Source organism: Eschrichtius robustus, chromosome 1 (genome assembly GCF_028021215.1).
Source record: "Eschrichtius robustus isolate mEscRob2 chromosome 1, mEscRob2.pri, whole genome shotgun sequence".
Taxonomy (NCBI): domain Eukaryota; kingdom Metazoa; phylum Chordata; class Mammalia; order Artiodactyla; family Eschrichtiidae; genus Eschrichtius; species Eschrichtius robustus.
Window position 1 is genome coordinate 27,541,467 of NC_090824.1, and position 23,224 is coordinate 27,564,690.

A 23,224-nucleotide genomic window follows, 5' to 3' on the forward strand; every position below is an offset into this window, starting at 1 on the left:
AGTGTTTTTCCTATGTTTTCTTCTAAAAGTTTTATAGTGTCTGGTCTTACATTTAGGTCTTTATTCCATTTTGAGTTTATTTTTGTGTATGGTGTTAGGTAGTGTTCTAAATTCATTCTTTTACATGTAGCGGTCCAGTTTTCCCAGCACCAGTTATCGAAGAGGCTGTCTTTTCTCCATTGTATGTTCTTGCCTCCTTTGTCGTAAATTAGGTGGCCATATGTGCGTGGGTTTATCTCTGGGCTTTCTATCTTGTACCATTGATCTATATTTCTGTTTTCGTGCCAGTACCATACTGTCTTTTTTTTTTTTTAATACAGCAGATTCTTATTAGTTATCCATTTTATACATATTAGTGTATATATGTCAATCCCAGTCTCCCAATTCATCACACCACCACCACCACCACACCCGCCACTTTCCCCCCTTGGTGTCCATACGTTTGTTCTCTATATCTGTGTCTCTATTTCTGCCCTGCAAACCGGTTCATACTGTCTTGAATACTGTAGCTTTGTAGTATAGTTTGAAGTTGGGGAGCCTGATTCCTCCAGCTCCATTTTTCTTTCTCAAGATTGCTTTAGCTATTCGGGGTCTTGTGTGTTTCCATATGAATTGTAAAAATTTTTTTCTAATTCTGTGAAGAATGCCACTGGTAATTTGATAGGGATTGCATTGAATCTGTAGGTTGCTTTGGGTAGTATAGTCATTTCCACAATATTGAGTCTTCCAATCCAGGAACATTGTATATCTCTTCATCTGTTTATGTCATCTTTGATTTCTTTCATCAGTGTTTGATAGTTTTCTGACTGCACGTCTTTCACCTCCTTAGATAGGTTTATTCCTAGGTATTTTATTCTTTTTGTTGTGATGGTAAATGGGATTGTTTCCTTAATTTCTCTTTCTGATTTTTTGTTGTTAGTGTATAGGAATGCAAGAGATTTCTGTGCATTAATTTTGTATCCTGCAACCTTACCAAATTCATTGATTAGTTCTAGTAGTTTTCTGGTGGCATCTTTAGGATTTTCTATGTATAGTATCATGTCATCTGCAAATAGTAACAGTTTTACTTCTTCTTTTCCAGTCTGTATTCCTTTTATTTCTTTTTCTTCTCTGATTGCCGTGGCTAGGATTTCCAAAACTATGTTGAGTAAGAGTGGCGAGAGTGGACACCCTTGTCTTGTTCCTGATCTTAGTGGAAATGCTTTCAGTTTTTCACCATTGAGTATGATGTTTGCTGTGGATTTGTCATATAAGGCCTTTATTATGTTGAGGTAGGTTCCCTCTATGCCCATTTTCTGAAGAGTTTTTATCATAAATGGGTGTTGAATTTTGTCAAAAGCTTTTTCTGCATCTATTGAGATGATCATATGGTTTTTATTCCTTAATTTGTTAATGTGGTGTATCACATTGATTTGCGTATATTGAAGAATCCTTGCATCCCTGGGATAAATCCCACTTGATCATGGTGTATGATCCATTTGATATGTTGTTGGATTCTGTTTGCTAGTATTTTGTTCAGGAATTTTGCATCTCTGTTCATCAGTGATATTGGTCTCCAATTTTCTTTTTTTGTGATATCTTTTTCTGGTCTTGGTATCAGGGTGATGGTGGCTTCGTAGAATGGATTTGGGAGTGTTCCTCCCTCTGCAATTTTTTGGAAGAGTTTGAGAAGGATCGGTGTTAGCTCTTCTCTAAATGTTTGATAGAATTTGCCTGTGAAGCCATCTGGTCCTGGACTTTTGTTTGTTGGAAGATTTTTAATTACAGTTTCAATTGGGAGATTGGGATTGACATGTATACACTGATGTGTATAAAATGGATGACTAATAAGAAAAAATAAATAAATAAACAACAACAAAAAATTACAGTTTCAATTTCATTGCTTGTGATAAGTCTGTTTATATTTTCTAATTCTTCCTGGTTCAGTCTTGGAAAATTGCACCTTTCCAAGAATTTGTCCATTTCTTCGTAGTTGTCCATTTTATTGGCATATAGTTGTTTGCAGTAGTTTCTTATAATCCTTTGTATTTCTGCAGTGTCGGTTGTGATTTCTCCTTTTTCATTTCTAATTTTATTCATTTGTGTCCTCTCCCTTTTTTTCTTGATGAGTCTGGCTAAGGGTTTATCCATTTTGCTTATCTTCTCAAAGAACCAGTTTTTAGTTTTATTGATCTTTGCTGTTGTTTTCTTCGTTTCTATTTTATTTATTTCTGCTCTGATCTTTATGATTTCTTTCCTTCTACTGACTTTGGGTTTTCTTTGTTCTTCTTTCTCTAGTTGCTTTAGGTGTAGGGTTAGATTGTTTATATGCGATTTCTCTTGTTTCTTGAGGTGAGATTGAATTGCGATAAACTTCCCTCTTAGAACTGCTTCTGCTGCATCCCATAGGTTTTAGGTTGTCGTGTTTTCATTGTCATTTGTTTCTAGGTATTTTTTTATTTCTTCTTTGATTTCTTCTGTGATCTCTTGGTTGTTTAGTAGTGCACTGTATAGCCTCCCATGTATTTGTGGGTTTTTTTTTTTGTTTTTTTTTTTTTGGCTGCATTGGGTCTTTGTTGCTGTGTGCAGGCTTTCTCTAGTTGCAGCGAGCAGGGGCTACTCTTCGTTGCAGTGTGCGGGCTTCTCATTGTGGTGGCTTCTCTTGTTGCGGAGCACAGGCAGGCTTCAGTAGTTGTGGCACGAGGGCTCAGTAGTTGTGGCTCACGGGCTCTAGAGCGCAGGCTCAGTAGTTGTGGCACACGGGCTTAATTGCTCCACGGCATGTGGGATCTTCCTGGACCAGGGCTCGAACCCGTGTCTCCTGCATTGGCAGGCGGATTCTTAACCACTGCGCCACCAGGAAATCCCTGTATTTGTGTTTTTTACAGTTTTTTTCCTGTAATTGATTTCCAGTCTCATGGCATTGTGGTCAGAAAAGATGCTTGATACGATTTCAGTTTTCTTAAATTTTCCAAGGCTTGATTTGTGACCCAAGATGTGATCTATCCTGCAGAATAATCTGTGTGCACTTGAGAAGAAAGTGTATTCTGCCACTTTCGGGTGGAATGTTCTATAAATATCAATGAAATCTATCTGGTCTGTTGTGTCATTTAAAGCTTGTGTTTCCTTATTTATTTTCTGTTTGGATGATCTGTCCATTGGTATAAGTGGGGTGTTAAAGTCCCCTGCTATTATTGTGTTACTGTCAGTTTCCCCTTTCATGGTTGTTAGCATTTGCCTTATATATTGAGGTGCTCCTATGTTGGGTGCATAAACATTTATAATTGTTATATCTTCTTCTTGGATTGATCCCTTGATCATTATGTAGTGTCCTTCCTTATCTCTTGTAACAGTCTTTATTTTAAAGTCTATTTTATCTGATACGAGTATTGCTACTCCAGCTTTCTTTTGATTTCCATTTGCATGGAATATCTTTTTCCACCCCTTCATTTTCAGTCTGTATGTGTCCCTTGGTCTGAAGTGGGTCTCTTGTTGACAGCATATATATGGGTCTTGTTTTTGTATCCATTCGGCCAGTTTGTGTCTTTTGGTTGAGGCATTTAATCCATTTTACATTCAAGGTTATTATTGATATGTATGTTCCTATTACCATTTTCCTAATTGTTCTGGGTTTGTTTGGTTTGTTTTTGTGGGTCTTTTTCTTCTCTGTGTTTCCCACCTAGAGAAGTTTCTTTAGCATTTGTTGTAAAGCTGGTTTGGTGATGCTGAATTCTCTTAGCTTTTGCTTGTCTGAAAAGCTTTTGATTTCTCCGTAGAATCTGAATGAGATCCTTGCTGGGTAGAGTAATCTTGGTTGTAGGTTTTTCTCTTTCATCACTTTAAGTATATCCTGCCACTCCCTTCTGGCCTGCAGAGTTTCTGCTGAAAAGTCAGCTGATAACAGCTGATATGGGGTGTCCTTTGTATGTTATTTTTTGTTTTTCCCTCGCTGCTTTTAACATTTTTTCTTTGAATTTAATTTTTGTTAGTTTGATTAATATGTGTCTTGGTCTGTTTCTCCTGGGGTTTATCCTGGATGGGACTGTCTGCTTCCTGGACTTGGTGACTATTTCCTTTCCCATGTTAGGGAAGTTTTCCACTGTAATCTCTTCAGATATTTTCTCAGACCTTTTCTTTTTCTCTTCTTCTTCTGGGACCCCTATAATTCGAATGTTGTTGCATTTAGTGTTGTCCCAGAGGTCTCTGAGATTGTCTTCAGTTCTTTTCATTCTTTTTTCTTTATTCTGCCCCTCGGCAGTTATTTCCACGATTATGTCTTCCAGCTCGCTTATTCGTTCTTCTGCCTCAGTTATTCTGTTATTGATTCCTTCTACTGTATTTTTCATTTCAGTTATTGTGTTGTTCAACTCTGTTTGTTCTTTAGTTCTTCTAGGTCTCTGTTAAACATTTCTTGTATTTTCTCAATCGGTGCTTCCATCTTATTTCCAAGATCCTGGATCATCTTTACTATCATTACTCTGAATTCTTTTTCAGATAGATTGCCTATTTCCTCTTCATTTATTTGATCTTTTAGGCTTCTACCTTGATCATTCATCTGTGACATATTTTTTTGCTGTTTCCTTTTTTTTTTTTGATGAGTGGGATTGTGTTCCTGTCTTACTGGTTGTTTGGCTTGAGGCTTTCAGCACTGGAGTTTGTACACTGTTGGGTAGAGTTGGGTCTTGGTGCTGAGATGAGGACCTCTGGGAGACCTCACTCCGATGAATATTCCCTGGGGTCTGAGGTTCTCTGTTAGTTTGGTGGTTCGGTCTTGGAGTTCCCACCACAGGAGCTTTGGCCTGACCCTTGGCTCGTGAACCAAGATCCTGCAAGCTACGCGGAGCGGCAAAAAAAGGGGGGAGGGGGAGAACGATAACAAAGAAAAAAATAAAATTAGACTAGGAAACTAGCAGATATGTTAGAAAGAATATAAAAATAAAAATATAGATGAAACAACAACCAGAAGGTAAAACAGAACCACAGTAGTAAGAAAGAGGAGGAGAGGAAAAAAAATAAAAGGTGGAAAAGGCCTTGGCTGTGGAGGGCGGGACCTAAGCAGGGGCTGGGTTTGGGTGGTGGGTGGGACCTATGCTTAGGACTTATGCTTAGGGGTGGGGCTTAGGCTCAAGGAACAGAAGGGGCTCAGAGGGTGGGGGACCCCACCTGGGAGCTCAGCAGGTCTCCGGGCTCAAGTGGGCAGGGCCATCCCAGAGGGCCCCCTCCCACCCGCCTCTCCTGATCTCCTTGGCCTCCCTCCTATGCCCCCAGGACCCACGCGGCCCCAAGGGGGCCTCTGAGGGCGTAGGACCCAGCCCGAGAGCCAGGCAGACTTCTCCGGCCGATTGGGCAGGGGATAGCATGCTCCCCCCGATCCGAGCCCCCAAGGGTCCCTGCAGGCATGGGAAACCCTCCCACCCTCAGCCACCCCTCAGAAGCGCTGGTCCTATCTGGCCTCCACTTCTCCTCCCCTCTCAGTCCCCCCACATCCCACCAGTTAACTTGGGGTTTCCTCCCATCACCTTGGGCGTGGAGGTCTCCCACCAGCATCCTGCAGGCGCCCTAGTTGTGGGGAGACGCAGACTCCACATCTTCCCACACTGCCATCTTGACTCCGCCCCCCCCCCCCCCATGTGGCATTTTAGAATCCCCATACCTCCTGGAATTTCCATCATCCTTGGACTTTGTTGACACTGGGAAAGGGCCTTTATCTTTCATGACCTTTTACTTACCCAAGAGGGGAATCCCTAGCAGAAAGGAAACCACAGTGCTTCCTTTGCCTGCTTCCTGCTTCGGAAGTCTGGCATGTCCTAAGCCTTTCTTTACGCACATGGTTGCAACACAACTCTAAATTCTCTTTCTTAACCAAGAAACTCCTCCCACTGCTTTCTTCGGTGGTCTACCTCCCCACTCCCCCACCCCCCAAAAAGCAGATTAGACTGAGACAGAGAAGGACAAGTGGTTATTACACAGGCCAAAGACTAGCCCTTTTCTCAGTCTGTGGCTAGGCTGCCTTAAACCTTGCTCAGAAATAGCTATTAGTTGTCTCTGGGCTAATGCCTGTGACAAGAACATAGATAGTAGAAGCACTTGTTGAGTGGTTAATTACCAGAGAGCAGTGAGCATATGTAGAGGTTTTGAGGCATTTAATTTAAGGCCCTTGAGGCAAGGGAGAGACTTTATCTCCAGAGGATTGCAGCCCTTCAGCATCAGTATTTAGATTCAGGAAGGTGGCACATTTCTTTTAATGTTTTTTTCACATCACAGCTCTCCCTCACATTTGCAGACTTCCTAATTCCGAAATCCCATGTGGTCCTGTAAGATTCAGTAGTAATCGCTGTCTAAATAGCTGGACAGAGTACCACACTACCTACTAAATTGTTATGGAGGATTAGTTAATGCATGTGAATTGCTATGTAAACATGATACAAATGTAAGGTGACATTATTTGAAGGCAGAATGGTTGCCATTTTGTAAAGAAGCATAGTCTTGTAGTTTGCATTCTTTAAAGAGAAAGAATGTGTATTTCCTCAGAAATAAAGCACTTCTGATTCCCTCCGTTGTATTTTAAGGACCTCTCACCACTATCAGAGGGTGGCATTTGCCCCTCAGAGGGTGGCATTTTTGTAGAATCAGTATGTGAATTGAGCCATTTCTTTTTAGTTTGTGGTCTGTGAACTAGAACAGCGGTTTGGAGGGACTTTCTGTCTAATCTTACAGTTGTGGGAATGAAGGCAATTATCCCACCAAGATGGAGCTGTCTGACATACCCTCTAACTCTTGGGCTGTGTATGTCCCCTCTTGCTTGGATGTCAGCATTTTCAACTCAGCTAAAGTCATGTTTTGCCTAGGGGTTCTATTAGTATGCCATTTGCTACCAACAAATACACCAAAAACACAGTTGCAGTTGTTGGAGCAACAGCTGAAGGCTTTCCAAAGGTTCTGTTTCTCTGAACGCCCTCATGAAGGAGGAACTCTGGTTTTATATACTTGATCCAAAATCCTTTTCTTGACATAAGTTAAATGAAATAACATGGGAGGCACCTGACACATAGGTGATCAGTTCAGTAGATTTTAGTTCCCTTCTCCTACCCTTTCTAGAAACTGCCAAATGGCTATGACAGAGTAAATAGGATCTTTCTAAATTTCATTCATTTAGCCCTAAGGTTGGCAGTATTAGCTGGACTTATTTTGGCACATTGTTGACCTTTTGACCTTCATTGAAGAAGCCTGTGATTCACATGCCCCCATGCATAAGTAGACTTGCCTTTGGGTGTACAACTGTCTTCATTATCTTGATTGTGTTAGACTGGATGGTCTCCACTTTTATTGCTATGCTTCTAAAATTTGCAGGGGCTGTGGAGTGGGGTGTGGAGATAACAGAGTCATTTGTCTGAATCTGGCTCTCCTCAAGAAGCTTCTCTCTTGAGTTTCTCAGTGTTCCACCAAGGGAAAGAATCTAGTGATTCTCTAGAGGCTGGTTTCACATGTGTGTTTTAAGAAGCAGTCTTTCAGATTTAATACCTTTCCTTGGTACAATTACATAGAACTCTGAACTCTTTAGATTCACATCGTCATTAGAGGAATGGAAGATTTGGATATGGTTTAAGAAGAGTAATTTTACAGTTATTTTGGAGGTGTCGTAGATACACAGGGAAAGCTTTTCCAAACAGTACCTACCATTACAGATGAAGAGTGATAGATATTGTGGTAGAGAGAACTTTTTCCTAGGCAGTGGGCCTGGTGAAGATGAATGCTGAGTGAAAGTAAATGCAGAGTGCTCTTAACATACAGGGAGTGTGTGCTTCAGGGGACCAGCAGCACATATCTGCTATGAGAAAGTTGGCTCCTTAAAGAAGGCATAGAATGGACCTAATGGGTTAGCTACAAGTGTGTACCATGTATCAGGCATGTGGGACTACACAAAGTATATATCATTCTAATTCTGTTGAGTTCAAGATCCAAACTAGTGTGGGGGAAAAGGATAAAAAGCAAAAACAATGTGAATATGACAATATATGATTGAGTGTTAATTGTGTGACACAGTCTAAGTGTTGTAGGGCATTAGGGAAGAGGGAATCAGTGTTAACAGTAGTGGTTAAAGGAGGCTTGCTTCATGGTTAAGGCTGGAAAGATAGGTACGATTTGGATACACTGAGTGTGTATGCTTTTGGAAGTCAGGGATTCATTTTTGCTTACATTTTACAGCAGAGCTTTGCAGTTGTTTTGTTGTTGTTGTTGTTGTTTAAAATTAATTTATTAATTTATTTATTTTTGGCTGTGTTGGGTCTTCGTTTCTGTGCAAGGGCTTTCTCTAGTTGGGGCAAGCGGGGGCCACTCTTCATCGCGGTGCGCGGGCCTCTCACTATTGCGGTCTCTCTTGTTGCGGAGCACAGACTCCAGACGCGCAGGCTCAGTAGTTGTGGCTCGCTCAGTAGTTGTGGCTCACGGGCCTAGTTGCTCCGCGGCATGTGGGATCTTCCCAGACCAGGGCTCGAACCCGTGTCCCCTGCATTGGCAGGCAGATTCTCAACCACTGCGCCACCAGGGAAGCCCGCTTTGCAGTTTTGATGCTAAATAAATGCTTTGGTGACCCTGGGTAGGGAGTCAAGAGACCGTGGTACTGCTGGTCTTGGTCTTCCCCTCAAAGGACTGAATAACTTTATGGAATCATGAGTTTCCTCATTTGTAAAATGAAGTCTCTTGTAGCTCTGATATTTTTGATTATTTAATGGTTAAATGCAGTCTACAAGGGGAATGCTACCTCCTAGTGGAGAACCTATGGTACACATTGTCAGATAGGGTTTGCTTTTATCAGACTGTTGGCAAAACACACATCATCCTTCCAACCGTGGAAGAGAAAAGTAGACTAGAATAATGGCCTGCCTTCGTGAAATGTATAATTTCACATTCTTACAGACGCTTTGAACATTGAATCAGATGTTTTGAATAGCAGAACAACAGTCAGTGGGGATATTGATAGAGGTTTTCTTGTTAGCTTTTTGTACTGACTGATGTAAAGTCTTGATGATACTCTTCTTTTCTTCTTCTTCTTATTAATTATTTATTTGGCTGCATTGAGTCTTAGTTGCAGCACGTGGGATCTTCGTTGTGACGCTCAGGCTTCTCTCTAGTTGTGTGCAGGCTCCAGAGTGCATGGGCTCGGTAGTTGCAGCACGTGGGCTCTCTAGTTGTGGTGCGCAGGCTCAGTAGTTGTGGTGCACGGGCTTAGTTGCCCCGCAGCGTGTGGGATCTTAGTTCCCCAACCAGGGATTGAACCCGCGTCCCCTGCATTGGAAGGCGCATTCTTAACCACTGGACCACCAGGGAAGTCCCTTGATGATACTCTTTGAATGCTTAGTCCTGGGCAAGCGAAGAGGGTCTACTTTAAAATACTTAGGATAATTTGTTTTAAAATTTTATTCTATTAGTTATAAAAATTAGAGTAATGCAGTATGAAACCTATGAAGTTTGACTGATAACCTGGACAACTTACCCAGATCTTTGTGGCCTACTATAGCTCATTCACTTCACTTTTGATCCGGACAAAACTTAGTCTAGTCATCTGGTTTTCTTCACCAAATTTTTGTACCTACAGAATAAAATATAAACTCGGATTGCAATTCTAGCTCAACCAAGCTCTGAGACCTTGGGCAAGTTATTTAACACTGAGCCTTAATTTCCTCATCTGAGAAATTTAGGAATAATAATATTCACCATATATAGGATTATGTTATGAGGATTAAGTGAGAGTACAAGATATAAAATACGGATCACATTCTGGGTATATAGTAATAGGTCTAATTCATTATATTACCTTCTTCATCCTCATCCTCAATTTAGCTCCAGCCTAACTTTTGAGCCTTATATTTGCTATTACCCACCACCCACCCCCAAGCACGCGTGCACGCACACACGCGTACATCTGCCTACTTATATCTAGGCTACTCATGGCCTCCTAAGCAGGGCCTGCACTTTCTTCCCATATCTGTCTCTCCCATCTCTTAAAATCCCGTACAACTTGTATGACCCAACTCCCCTACTTCCTGTTAAGCTTTCCTTTATTCTTCCAATTGTAATTAAGTTCATGCTACTTTCTTTCCATTCCACTTCCAATGTGTACCTTTGTTGTAGAAGTTAATACATAGTGCTTTATATTATGGTTGTAGCTTTTTAGGTGAGCCTCTCCACGAGACTGAGCTTCTTAGGAGCAGAGATGATAATTTATCTTGGTGCCTTGCACATAATAAGCACTCAAAAAAACATTGTTAGGGTATTAAAATGTTAAAAAACAAAACAGAAAAACCTTTTTACATTTGTTTTGATTTCTAGGTTTAGATTAAATGTAGAAATATATTCATTATTTTTGTTATTTCCACTGAGTATCCATGATGTGTTAGATGGTTGAAATAGCAAGTTGGTTTTCAATATTGTTTTAGTCTTTTGGCAATTCTTTAAGTTTGCTAGATTTTAAACTAATATCAAGAATAAAGGTAGTTATCAGGCAGAGATGTTTTTTAGGGAAAGAGACCTTCATCCCACTCAAGAAGTCTGCAAATAATTTACTGAATTAAGGACAGGATTGAGTAGGGATTTCATTGAGAAAATGAAATCGACTTGGATGATATGTTATGAATAGAAGTTTGGAGTCTAGAGTAGGTCCTATACTAGAAAAGGGGTTAGGAAATTGAATGATCAAGTAAACAGTGGCCCCTATGCCATATGGAATACTATGTAGCAGTTAAGAAGTATGAGGTGAATCTACAAGCACTGAAGTGTTTGGAAAGATTTTATTAAATGAAAAGAAGGAAGCCATAGAACAACATATACATTATGAGCGCATTTATAAGTATGTTTTTAATTATATTTTCCTATGTACATTTATATACATACAAAGGCGTAAGTAGTGTGTTATCTTCTGACAAGGTCTAGAAAGATGTACACCAAGTTCATAACCACCTCTGGGAAGAAATGTGTGGATGTGGGGATCGAGGAGCTATGAAGATGGGCCTTTTGTTTTTGTTTCCTTTGCTTCTGAATAATTTAAATTCTTTAGTAAGGGGACATATTTATATGTTTCTTGTACAGCTAAAAAATAAATGAAACACCGGAAAGGAAAAGGATTGGGAACAGGTTTGGGGGACTATATTCTACAAAGGCTATTCTCAGTACCAAATTTATTTTCATTCCAAGCTCCTTTTTGGGGTTTTAGGCCTTTGGGCTATTGTCATTTAACCAAAAAAAAGGTGGGGAGTTAGAAGTAGTCGTCAAAGTAATTTTTAAGAATATTATTTTCAGCTGGCAGAGAGAGGGTACAGCCATAGTTTCACTTCCAGTTCCTTTTATAAGTTTCTATTTAAGGAGCCTTAAAGCACTTATCTCTAAAGATGTATCATGCTGTTGCCTTCATACTATCTCATTCAAGAAGCTTTGGAGGGGAAAGCATATACCAGGAGGGAAAATGTTAAACAGCCTAAGGTTCAGCTTATCATATATGTCTTGTATCTTTTTCCTGGGGGGATTTCTATGCTCTGCACCTCTATATGAAATCAATTAACAGATATATATTGTAGGTTAATGGCAAAACCTGGTGTTTAGGTATTCAGCTAAGAGTGTTAGCTCAGTGTATTAACTAACCATTGTAAATCTTATACCCAGTTAGCTTTATTCTGTTCTGTAGCTAGCTGTCAGTCAAGCTATTAACTGTATTCAACATTTTACAATTGTAAGAAAATGTACATCCAGTGAAAGAAAACTTAGGTAGATCATTACAAATCCATCACCATATTTTAGGTACCTTAAATATAAACTCAATTTTTATATCCCTATCTTAACAGCAGTTTTTAGTTTTCTTTTATTTTAAATAACTTTGTCTTGTTCTTCACAGGTTCAATGAAGAATATAGTTTAGTGAAGAGAACACAAGAACACCCTCAAACTATTCCCATTCATCCCACATTAACTGCTATTAACATTTAACAGAGAAAAAGAACAAGGAAGGTGAATTGGACAGAAGAGAAGAAAAAGTAGGGAGTTATATAGAGAATGTATAGGGAGTAAAGAAGCAGATGTAGAAATATTTTTTGAAGAGTTCTCTGTGGAAAAAAATTTAAGAGCAACTGGTATATGAGTTTTAAGATCTGGAAAACTCTGGTGTTATATCCCCATTTTAATACAAATCATAATCTAAGATTGGTAAAGAAAAAACAAATAGAATAATGAAATCCTCTCTCTGATCATATATGCCTTTAGTTACTAGATACTCTTGGAGGTTTAACAGTGGTCTGGGGTGAAAAAGGAAGACAGTTTATTTCTCATACCCTTCATTCCTTAGCACACAGCGATGTCCTTGGAGATTTATTTTGATAACTGGCTATGTAATTTAAAAACACGTGGGGATATGGGGATATATGTATACATATAGCTGATTCACTTTGTTATACAGCAGAAGCTAACACAACATTGTAAAGCAGTTATACTCCAATAAAGATGTTAAAAAACAAAAACAAAAAAACACGCAGTGCAATTTTTTTTTTTTTTTTTTTTTTTTTAAGCAGAGAGCTAGGATTCATCTGGGTTCTAGAGCTCTGTTACAAACCTTAAAGCTGTTGTGGGATTTAAATGAGCAAACCAGAATTCTCTAATTTTGCATCTTGAGTTACTATCTTAATGTTATAGTTATATGTACTCTCTCATTCCTGTGCATTCCCTATTGGGAATTTGGTGTGTTTTCTTCTCAAAACCACATTTGACTAATACTATGGCGCTCACACTTATGCTAATAATATTGCTTATTTCTTAGACAAAAGTGGAAAGGCAAAGTAAAATGCTTTATTAAAGTCAGAAATCTTGGAAAAATAATATATCTTATTTTATAGGCTACCATATTATAGGACTACTAAGGAGGTTTTAATCAAAATTAAAGTATAAAAAAAGTCTGAGATGGAAACATATAGACAGTAGGGAAGGGAAGAAGCCCAAATTTTAAAATGTGTTAGAATGATGACAGAAGAAATTTTAAGTTTGGCGAAACTTTTAAAAAGACTCCTCTGTTATGTTGTGTTCTTGACTGGAGCAGCTTTTTCAGGGAGTGTGTTCATAATTCCTTTCTTTTCCAGATTGCAAAAGTTGAGAAGCTCAAACCTTTGGAGGTAGAGCTACGACGCCTAGAAGACCTTTCAGAATCCATTGTTAATGATTTTGCCTATATGAAGAAGCGAGAGGAAGAGATGCGTGATACCAATGGTGAGGGGAGGGAAGCTCTTGTTTCTCAGTACGTGCACCCTAAAGGAGATAGATCCCCAAACTTTAAATTCTGGTGTACCTTTTTCTCAGTTTTGCCAAAGGGAGTTGTGTGGAAGGATAATTGCTTACTTCAGTGTTGTTGCTCTACAGGTAAATGAGCCTTGTTAGATTTTCAAGGGAATAGCAGTTTTTTCTGTGATAAGCAGTTGACCATATTCTCAGTCAGCTTTTAGTGTATCAAACTAATAGTACTAATCTTTGTAATTTTTAACATTTATGTATAGAATAATAAAAATTTAAGAAAAAAACTTATCTGAAGTCCCACTGTAAGGCCTAGGGGCAGAGTGAAGCTAATTAATTGCCTTTTCCCCCTGGCCGTTTTAGCCTACTGAGCCTCACTTCATTACATTTACACTGCTTTTGTTTTTTTTTTTAGAGTCCACAAACACTCGGGTCCTGTACTTCAGCATCTTTTCAATGTTCTGCCTCATTGGTCTAGCCACCTGGCAGGTCTTCTACCTGCGTCGCTTCTTCAAGGCCAAGAAGTTGATTGAGTAATAAAGCCCAGTCTCCTCCCACCTTGTATCTTAGCCAGCAGAACATCGCTGGGATGTGCGTGGCCTAAGGCATCCTACCAGCAGCACCATCAAGGCACGTTGGCGCTTTCTTGCTAGAACTGATGTCTTTTGGTGTGGGAGGACGTGGGTTACCACCTACACCCAATAAGTCAAAGAGGGACTTCTTTTTAACTTGGTAGGATTTGGACTGGTTTTGCAACAATAAGACTATTATCAGAGTCACCTATGACAAAAAATAGGGGTTACCTAGATAATGCCAAAGCCAGCATTTGTACTGGGTTTCCTCGTATGATCTGTTTGAACCATGTTTTCTTTCCTTCTCCCACTTGCTCACTAGCTTGGGCTTCCACTCTAGTTCTTATACCAACATTTGTATGACCATGTTGAACTTGTTTCATTCTGATTGTCCTCTTTGGATTTCTGTGTGACAACACTATTAACTTTCTCTTGACCCTTAGCTGAAATGTTTAGATAGCTTCTGGTGATACCCTTTCATAATTTTATGTCTCTTGAAAGTGTAATGGATGTGACACCTCATAGAACTGAGCTTTGAACTGTAGATTACTCTTAAAGAAAATTTCATTTTAGAGAATTAAAATACTTGTGCTCAGCCGCTTGAACTTTTTCTTTTTGTGTATTTATGTGTGTTTAGTTCCACGCAGTTTTATCACATGTGTGGATGTGTGACCACCACCACAAGATGCAGAACCGTTCCATCACATGGATCCCTTGGGGTACCCTTTTATAGCCACAGTCACCTCCTTCCTTAACCCCAAGCCCCAACCTCTGGCACCACTAATCTGTTCTCCATCTCTCTAATTTTGTCATTTCAAGAATGTTATATAAATGGAATCACATAGTATATAACCTTTTGAGATTGACTTTTTTCACTCAGCATAGTGCCCTTGAAATCCATCCAAGTTGTTGCATATATCACTAGTTTGTTCCTCTTTATTGCTCATTAGCACTTCATGGTGTGGATGTACCACAGTTTAACCAGTCACCCACTGAAGGACATCGCTGTTGTTTTCAGTTTTGGGCCATTACTAATAAAGCTGCTGTGAACATTCATGTACAGGTTTTTATGTGAACATAAATTTTCATTTCTCCGGGATAAGTGCCCAATAGAGCAGTTGCTGGGTTATATGGTAAATACATGTTTATTTTTGTAAGAAACTGTCCTGCTCTTTTTTCGGAATGACTGTGTCATTTTACGTTCCCACTAGCAATGTATGACCAATCCAGTTTCTCCACATCCTTACCAGTATTTGCTATTTTTTTTTAAATTTTTTTAGTCATTCTGAGAGGCATGTGTAATGATATTCATTGTGGTTTTAATTTGCATTTTCCTATTAGTAAATGGTGTTGAACATCCTTTCATGTGTTTATTTGCCATCTGTATATCTTCCTCGGTGAAATATCTGTTCCTTTGCCCATTTTATGATTAGATTGTGTGTTCTTTTTACTACTGAGATTTTTTTTTTTAATTGAAGTATAGTTGATTTATACTATTGAGTTTGAGGAGTCCTTATATATCCTAGATACAAGTCCTTTGTCAGTTATGTGGTTGCTTAAATTTTTAACATAACTTCTACAAAGGAAAAAAATAAGTAAAATTTATGAAGACTTTACATGGCAAGTCACTGACTTAATTTCTGTTCTTATGTATTCCATCTAGAGAATTAGGACATATGAAGTATTAAAAAGTAACACATCTGGAAGGATCATGAATCGAGTAAATACCTGAAAATGTATGTTATAAAAGCAAATCCAATAATCACTTTGGGAATATGAGGTGCCTAAAGGCCAATACTAAGGTAAATAAGAGAAAGTGTGGACACGAATGACCATGTTCATAAACAACAGTGAAAAATAACATCACTTGATGTTTTCCCCACTTCTCCCAATAAAGTGGGTGGGAGTTTGTCCTTTCTGTAATCTCTTTTTTTTTAACCCTACTGACTGTTACAGGGCTTGTCCCATCGCAGTGACAAGCATTACAGGACTTAGGGCTCTGCAGCTTGCAGTTAAGAAGCAGCATGTTGGAATTAACAGAGAACGGTGCTGTCATGACCTGGATAAAGTACAAAGGGGAAAGAGGGAGTGAGTTATGTTGTTAAACTCTTAGGCTGTTCTGTAAATGTTCCAGCTATTGTGAACCCAAAAGCCTTTTTTCCCCCTCTTTTGACTCCCTGTATCCATTCCTCTGGTGTGGCATAAAAGTAGTTCTTTCATTAATTTGTGCAACATTGCCATCTGCTGTTAAGAATTGATAGATACTGTTTCTGAGAACCTGGCAGCCAAATCTCACCATAAGGGCAGCAGATGTTGAGAAAGTCTATCTGTGGTATTACATATACTAAACAACAGAGGATACATCCAAGCAGGGAAGAGAATAACCAAATTTGTGAGTTAAGATCCATCCTTAGACGTTTAAAGGTGAAATACTGTTCTGTACCATTAGCCTAACAAGAAACTCTTTCATATTTCTGACTGGTGCCGTTCCCCTTTTTAGAAACAATGAAAGCTACTCAGTTGGTTATAGTCTTCTGTTCTGACAAAATGTCAAAGAAGAAGATAGGAGAGGAAAATGTTTTATTTTGCTGATGTTTTGTTCCCAAATGTGACTTTGTGAAACTGAAATTCTTTCCTGTCCTTTCCTTTTACTCATGCCAAGACTACAAACTTGGAATTTGTGCTTTTGGTTTAAAGTTCATTGATATCACAATTTGATTTTATCTAAAAAGTAAAATTATTTGCCTTTGATAAAAGACTAGTGCAAGAGCAAATCAGCTTTAAAAACGAATATGTTATCTGCTTTCCTCCATTTTTGAACCTGTTATTCAACAAAGCCTGTAAATTATTGATGAAAATGATAGTTTTAAGTAAGCTTTGTTATACCATTGTCATAAACCCCTGTCATAAGCTGTTTTTCTGTTTGTTTAATGGAAAGAGGCATGTGGGATTTATGGATTTATACAGATTCACTTGTAAATGTTGGATTGGGGATTTTTGTGTAAATTTTCTCAAATAAAGGCTAGCAGAAACTATTTTAGGTGTATTTTTCTGTTACTCTTGAGTATCTCTTTGTCTGGATTGGCAATAATTCCTCCATATTCCTCAGTATTAAAGTATGGCAAATTATATGTGACGAATTAGAGAAAAAAATGTTTGTAATTTACTCCAGATGGATAAAGTTTATGTGAGCTAGTAAAAGTTTATTATACTTTATATATAAATGTATAAACTGTGTATAATATCTATATTAAAATAATAATACTTAATTATACATGTTCAGAAAGATCAAATAGGGTTCTGTAAGCCAGGAATTCTCTGTAGCTTCTCTGTTTTAGAAACTGCTAGTGGAATTATTCCTACAGAGGGTCTTCTCCCTTTCCCTCAATTCTTAAAATACCCCTCCCAATTTAGAACCCCCCCCAAGACTTGCTTTTTTGACCCATCACATCTATGCAAAACCCCACTCCAGCAGGTAAAGGCCATTTTCTCCGTTCCTTTTACTTGCAGTTGAATCTTTTCCATAAAGCTTCTTTTTTTTTTTAATTTTTAGTTTTATTTTTAGTTTTGGCTGCATTGGGTCTTCGTTGCTGCGCGCAGCCTTTCTCTGTTTGTGGCGAGAGGGGGCTACTCTTGGTTGCGGTGCATGGGCTTCTCATGGTGGCTTCTCTTGTTGCGGAGCACAGGCTCTAGGCACGCGGGCTTCAGTAGTTGCGGCACACAGGCTCAGTAGTTGTGGCACACGGGCTTAGTTGCTCCGCAGCATGTGGGATCTTCCCGGACCAGGGCTCGAACCCGTGTGCCCTGCATTGGCAGGCAGGTTCTTAACCACTGCGCCACCAAGGAAACCCCATAAAGCTTCTTTTTAAGAGTCAACCTGAAGTGATTTACACATTGACTATCTGGCCTCTTATTTACCCTCTACCTCCATTCCCCCCAAAAACAGTTAATAAATTATGTCAGTGAATCTGTAGTTTATAAAGTAGTGGTTCCCAACATTTAAGTGTAAATACTTTAACATCAAAAATGTCTTATTTCTTACTGATATTTTAGAGAACATAAATAATGAATGAATTCAGCAAAATGTGTAAGTGAATGTAAATTTAATTGTCTCAACAGTATATATGTTAAATGGTTGTACATGTTCTACAAATTATTAGCTATTCAGTCTGCTACAATGGTATCTCATATAGCATGAGCCCCATGAATAATATGAATTTTTCTAGTACCACATTTAAAAAGTAAAAAAAAACAGTTGAAATTTATTTTCTTTTATTTTTTTAATAATTTTTATTGGAGTATGGTTGATTTACAATATTGTGTTTTTCTGCTGTACAACAAAGTTAATCAGTTATACCCGTACATATATCCATTCTTTTTTAGCTTCTATTCCCATATATGTCATTACAGAGTATTGAGTAGAGTTCCCTGTGCTATACAGTAGGTTCTCATTAGTTATATATTGATATTTTATATATAGTAGTGTATACATGTCAATCCCAATCTCCCAATTTATCCCTTTCCCCCTTGGTAACCATAAGTTTGTTTTCTACATCTGTGACTCTATTTCCGTTTTGTAAATAGGTTCATTTGTACCTTTTTTTTTTTTAGATTCCACGTATAAGCGATATCATATGATACTTATCTTTCTCTGTCTGACTTACTTCACTCAGTATGACAATCTCAGGACTTCCCTGGTGGTCCAGTGGGTAAGACTGTGCTCCCAATGCAGGGGGCCCAGGTTTGATCCCTGGTCAGGGAACTAGATCCCACATGCATGCTGCAACTAAGAGTCCACATGCCGCAACTAAGACCTGGCGTGGCCTAAACAAATAAATAAATATTTTTTAAAGTATGACAATCTCTAGGTCCATCCATGTCACTGCAAATGGCATTATTTCGTTCTTTTTGATGGCTGAGTAATATTCCATTGTATATATGGTACCACATCTTCTTCATCCATTCATCTGTTGATGGACATTTAGGTTGCTTCCATGTCCTGGTTATTGTAAATATTGTGAAATTAATTTTAATAATACATTAAGTTTAATATATCCAAAATAGAATGTCAACAATGTCAATATAAAAATGTAAAAATGACAGAGATATCTAACAATCTTTGTTCCATATAAATTCTTTGAAATCTGGTTTGCATTTTACAGCTACAACACATCTTACTTCAGACTAGCCACAATTCAAGTGCTCAGTAGTTTCGTGTAGCTAGTGGCTACCACATTGGACAGTGAAGCTATAGACTTTGCTAAGTACTTTGGTGGTTTCTTTAATATTACCAGTAACTCTATGGCCCCTGGAAATCATCCATTCACAAGTGAGAACTTCTGCTATATAGCATCCTAATTATTCACTTGTTAAAATATAAAATGGAAATACTGTTTTTTACCGGAAGCACTTTAAAATCAGTTATACCTTTAAAATGGTGAGTATTTCTGGACTTATGAATATTCAAAAGTCAGATATTTAGTTTTGTTTATATCTAGTACAATGAAGTACTGAACTTGAGTTTCTGTTTTGTATTCTCTAAGATGGAACAGGACATTTGTTAAGCTTTTTATCTATGCATTATAACTAGAACATAATATCAGGCTAAACAAGTTATAGAAAACTGTCTAGTTCCATATTGCAAAGATGCCAGAAAAGTGAATTTTTAAGCTTTGGCTGAAACCTACTCAGCTTCTCTGAATGAAAGTCAGCACTTCTAGCTATAAGTAATTGTTTTTTCCATTCAACTCAAAATTCATTTATTGATCATCTGTTCTATTTAATGTGCTGAACCAAACTCTGGAGTAGACCCAGATAAATAAGCAATACCTATCCTCACTCAAAGTGCCTTCTCATTAATAGGAGGAGGTAGATGGAATGTCCTCTCTCCAGCATGATCTCCCTACTTTCTTTAGCCACCACTGACTTAACATTTTGGACATTCCTCCAGGAAGCCTTCACTAAGCCAGCTAGTTTGGCTTGGGAGGGTGCCCCTCCTAAATGCCTTTCTAGAAGATTGTACTTTCCTTATAATAGCACTTATGTACGGTTGTAATTGCCTGTTTATTTGTCTGTTATATGGATTGTAAGCTCCAGGAGAGTAGGAACCATGTTTATTTTGTTCTCTTGTAACCCAGCACCTGGCGCAAGTTGGTACTCAGTGTTTGTTGGATGAATGAATTGAAAGTTGAAACCTATCTGTACAATCTAAGAACCCCAGAATGAAACCAACAAAAATTTTAACAGGGGTTATCAGTCAGTCAGTCTTGCATTTTGGTTTAAAAAATGTTATATATGTATGAAATAATAACGACCTGATATTCTTTCAACAAATAATTTTTAGGCCTATAATATCAAGCACTTTTCTAGGCACTGATGATACATAGTTGTGAACAAGAGGGCAAAATCCAGCCTCTCATGGAGCTTATATTCCAATGAATGGAGATAATCAATAAAGTAAACAAACAAGACATCAATTTTATAGATAAACATTGTGAAGAAAATAAGGAGTGATGTGATCTGGTGGGAGAGCTGTGTTACTTTGCATCAGATTGGCTGTGAAAAAGAGATAGAGGTTTAGTTAAATACAAGCACAGCGTACATAGATCATCATGAAGTCTGGTACAATAATAGAAAAAATGGATCCAGATCAAGGAGGACAGAAGTCCCTTGTACCCTCCTATTCAGACCCGAAGTGGAAGGTTATGCAGAGTGTAGGATATCATACTTTAAAAGGAACATTGATGAACTCTAGAAAGGTCAGGGGAATGTGAGCTCATTAGCTCTCATACCCTTTACCCCATTCTAGCAATTCTCTTCCTCCTGTATTTGCTGTCACTATCCACCTAAAAACCTAGATGTGAGTCTCCCGGACTCAGATTTGCCTCACCAACCATATCCTAACTGAGCACAAAGTTCTAAATGTTCCTCAGATGGATTTCTTAAATCTGGGCCCCTTTTCCACTCTCAGTGATAGTACCTCAGCGCTTGTCTCCCGGCCTCCAGTCTTTGTCTTCCATATTGTCATGAGAGTTCTTTGTAAAGTATAGCTTTGGTCTATGTAAGGTGATCATATTGGTTTTTGTCTGTGCTGGGCACATGAGCAAAAGAAGACTTACTAATTATGCGGTGGGGGGGGGGGGAGGTATAAATTGGGACATCCCCCAGCAAATCAGGACATATAGTCACACAAATCATATACCCCCCTGCTTAAAAATCTCCAATATTTTCCATTGCCCACAGGAAAAGCCAAATTCTCTAAATAAACGTTTGAGGCCTTGTCTTCTGCTTCTACCCCACATATGCCATGGCCTCCGGCCACACTACCTTCTCTTAGCCCCCAAACGTCCTGCTCTCTGAAAGAGAGCTGGAGCCATGTTGCTGGGTTTGACTCCCAGCTCCCCTCACTACATATGTAACACAGAGCAGGTTACTTAACCCTTCTCTCTCAGTTCCTTCTGTAGAATGGGAGTACTATGAGGATTAAATGGGATTATACATAGAAAACCTTTATTTTTTTTTTAATATTTATTTATTTAGGCTGGGTCCGGGTCTTAGTTGCAGCATGTGGGATCTTTGTTGCAGCATGTTTTAGTTGTGGCATGCTGGATCTTTTTTAGTTGCAGCACGTGGGCTTCTTAGTTGCAGCATGCATGTGGCATCTAGTTCCCCCACCAGGGATTGAACCCAAGCCCCCTGCATTGTGAGCGGGGAGTTTTACCCACTGGACCACCAGGGAAGTCCCAAGAAAACCTTTAGCATAGTGCCAGGAACATAACAATAAATGTTAGTTGTTATCTCTGTAGGACATATTCCCACAATTTTATGATTAAAAAGTAACCTTGGGGCTTCCCTGGTGGTGCAGTGGTTAAGAATCCGCCTGCTAATGCAGGGGACACGGGTTCGAGCCCTGGTCCGGGAAGATCCCACATGCCTCGGAGCAACTAAGCCCGTGCGCCACAACTACTGAGACTGCGCTCTAGAGCCCGCGAGCCACAACTACTGAGCCCGCATGCCACAACTACTGAAGCCCACGCGCCTAGAGCCTGTGCGCTGCACACAACAAGAGAAGCCACTGTAATGAGAAGCCCGTGCAACACAACGAAGAGTAGCCTCCGCTCACCGCAACTAGAGAAAGCCCCGCGCACAGCAACGAAAACCCAATGCAGCCAAAATAAATAAATTAATTTAAAAAAAAAAAAAGTAACCTTGGAGATGTAAAGTTGCCCAAGGTCGCATAACTGATGGAACATGTTTTTCCACTGTATTGCAATTCTTTTAGTGACTTGAGGGCAGGGAGCACCTTTGCAGGTTCCCCACCTCCAAATACAGTATCTGGCACTTAGTGCTCAAAGAATGTTGCATGAGGTCAGTTGGTCAAAGATTTGGAAAGACACGTGGAAGGAGAATGTGAAATCTGGAAAGAGTGTCAGGAGAGTTGACTTAAAATATTCTTGAAGTTATGTGGAAGATGGAGGGACCCAGCGTAGTCCTGGGTAGTTCTGGAAGAAACAACTGGGGCCACTGATTGAGATGACAGGAGGCAAGTATTTCCGCTGGGTGGGGGGGGTGGGGGGGAAGGTATAAATTGAGGGGAAAAGGTATAAATTGCTTACTAAACAAAGAGCGCTGTGCGATGTTGGAAGGGACTGTTTCTCCCGTCACTGCCCTTGAGATAGGCCTGGCGCCCATATGAGACTGGATGACCTCTGGACATCGAAACTGTCTGAGCCTAGAGTCTGTCATACAGAGTGAAGTCAGAAAGAGAAAAACAAATACCAAATACCATATGCTAATGCATATATATATGGAATGTAAAAAAAAAAAAAATGGTACTGATGAAACTAGTGGCAGGGCAGGAATAAAGACGTAGACGTAGAGAATGGACTTGAGGACGTAGGAGGAGGGTAAGTAGCATGGACATATATACACAACCAAATGTAAAATAGATAGCTAGTGGGAAGCAGCTGCATAGCACAGGGAGATCAGTTGGGTGCTTTGCGACGATCTAGAGGTGGGGGATAGGGAGGGTGGGAGGGAGGATCAAGAGGGAGGGGACCTGGGGATGTATGTGTGCATGTGGCTGATTCACTTTGTTGTGCGACAGAGGCTAGCGCAGTATTGTGAAGCAGTTATACTCCAATGAAGATCTATTTAAAAAACCCAAAACTGTCTGGGGACCTGGCCAGCAATCAGGGGAGGGGTCTGCAGACCCGTCGATGACGCCCTTGCCCCCGCCAGAGCCACTGGACTCCACGCGGTCTCCACCAGGCGCCGCCAACCCCGCCCGAGGCCTCGCTTTCCCAGCCTGCCGGGAGGAAAAGCAGCCTTGCCGCTATGCTAAACGAGCGACCAGCGAAAGCGGAGGAAACCCCGCCGGGCCGGAAGCACCCAGAACTGCTTCCGGGTCAA

The 23,224-nt window shown here is 39.5% G+C and overlaps 1 protein-coding gene across 1 annotated transcript in view; it reads left to right on the forward strand.

Annotated features, from left to right (window-relative positions):
* TMED10 (transmembrane p24 trafficking protein 10) overlaps positions 1-16,848 on the forward strand; it is a 49,609-nt gene extending 32,761 nt beyond the window's left edge. The window contains exons 4-5 of the mRNA XM_068542322.1: positions 13,094-13,220; positions 13,657-16,848. Coding sequence (XP_068398423.1) covers positions 13,094-13,220; positions 13,657-13,778 — 249 coding nt within the window. The 3' untranslated portion in view covers positions 13,779-16,848. The remainder of the gene's footprint in view (positions 1-13,093; positions 13,221-13,656) is intronic.
* The last annotated feature ends 6,376 nt before the right edge of the window (positions 16,849-23,224 follow it).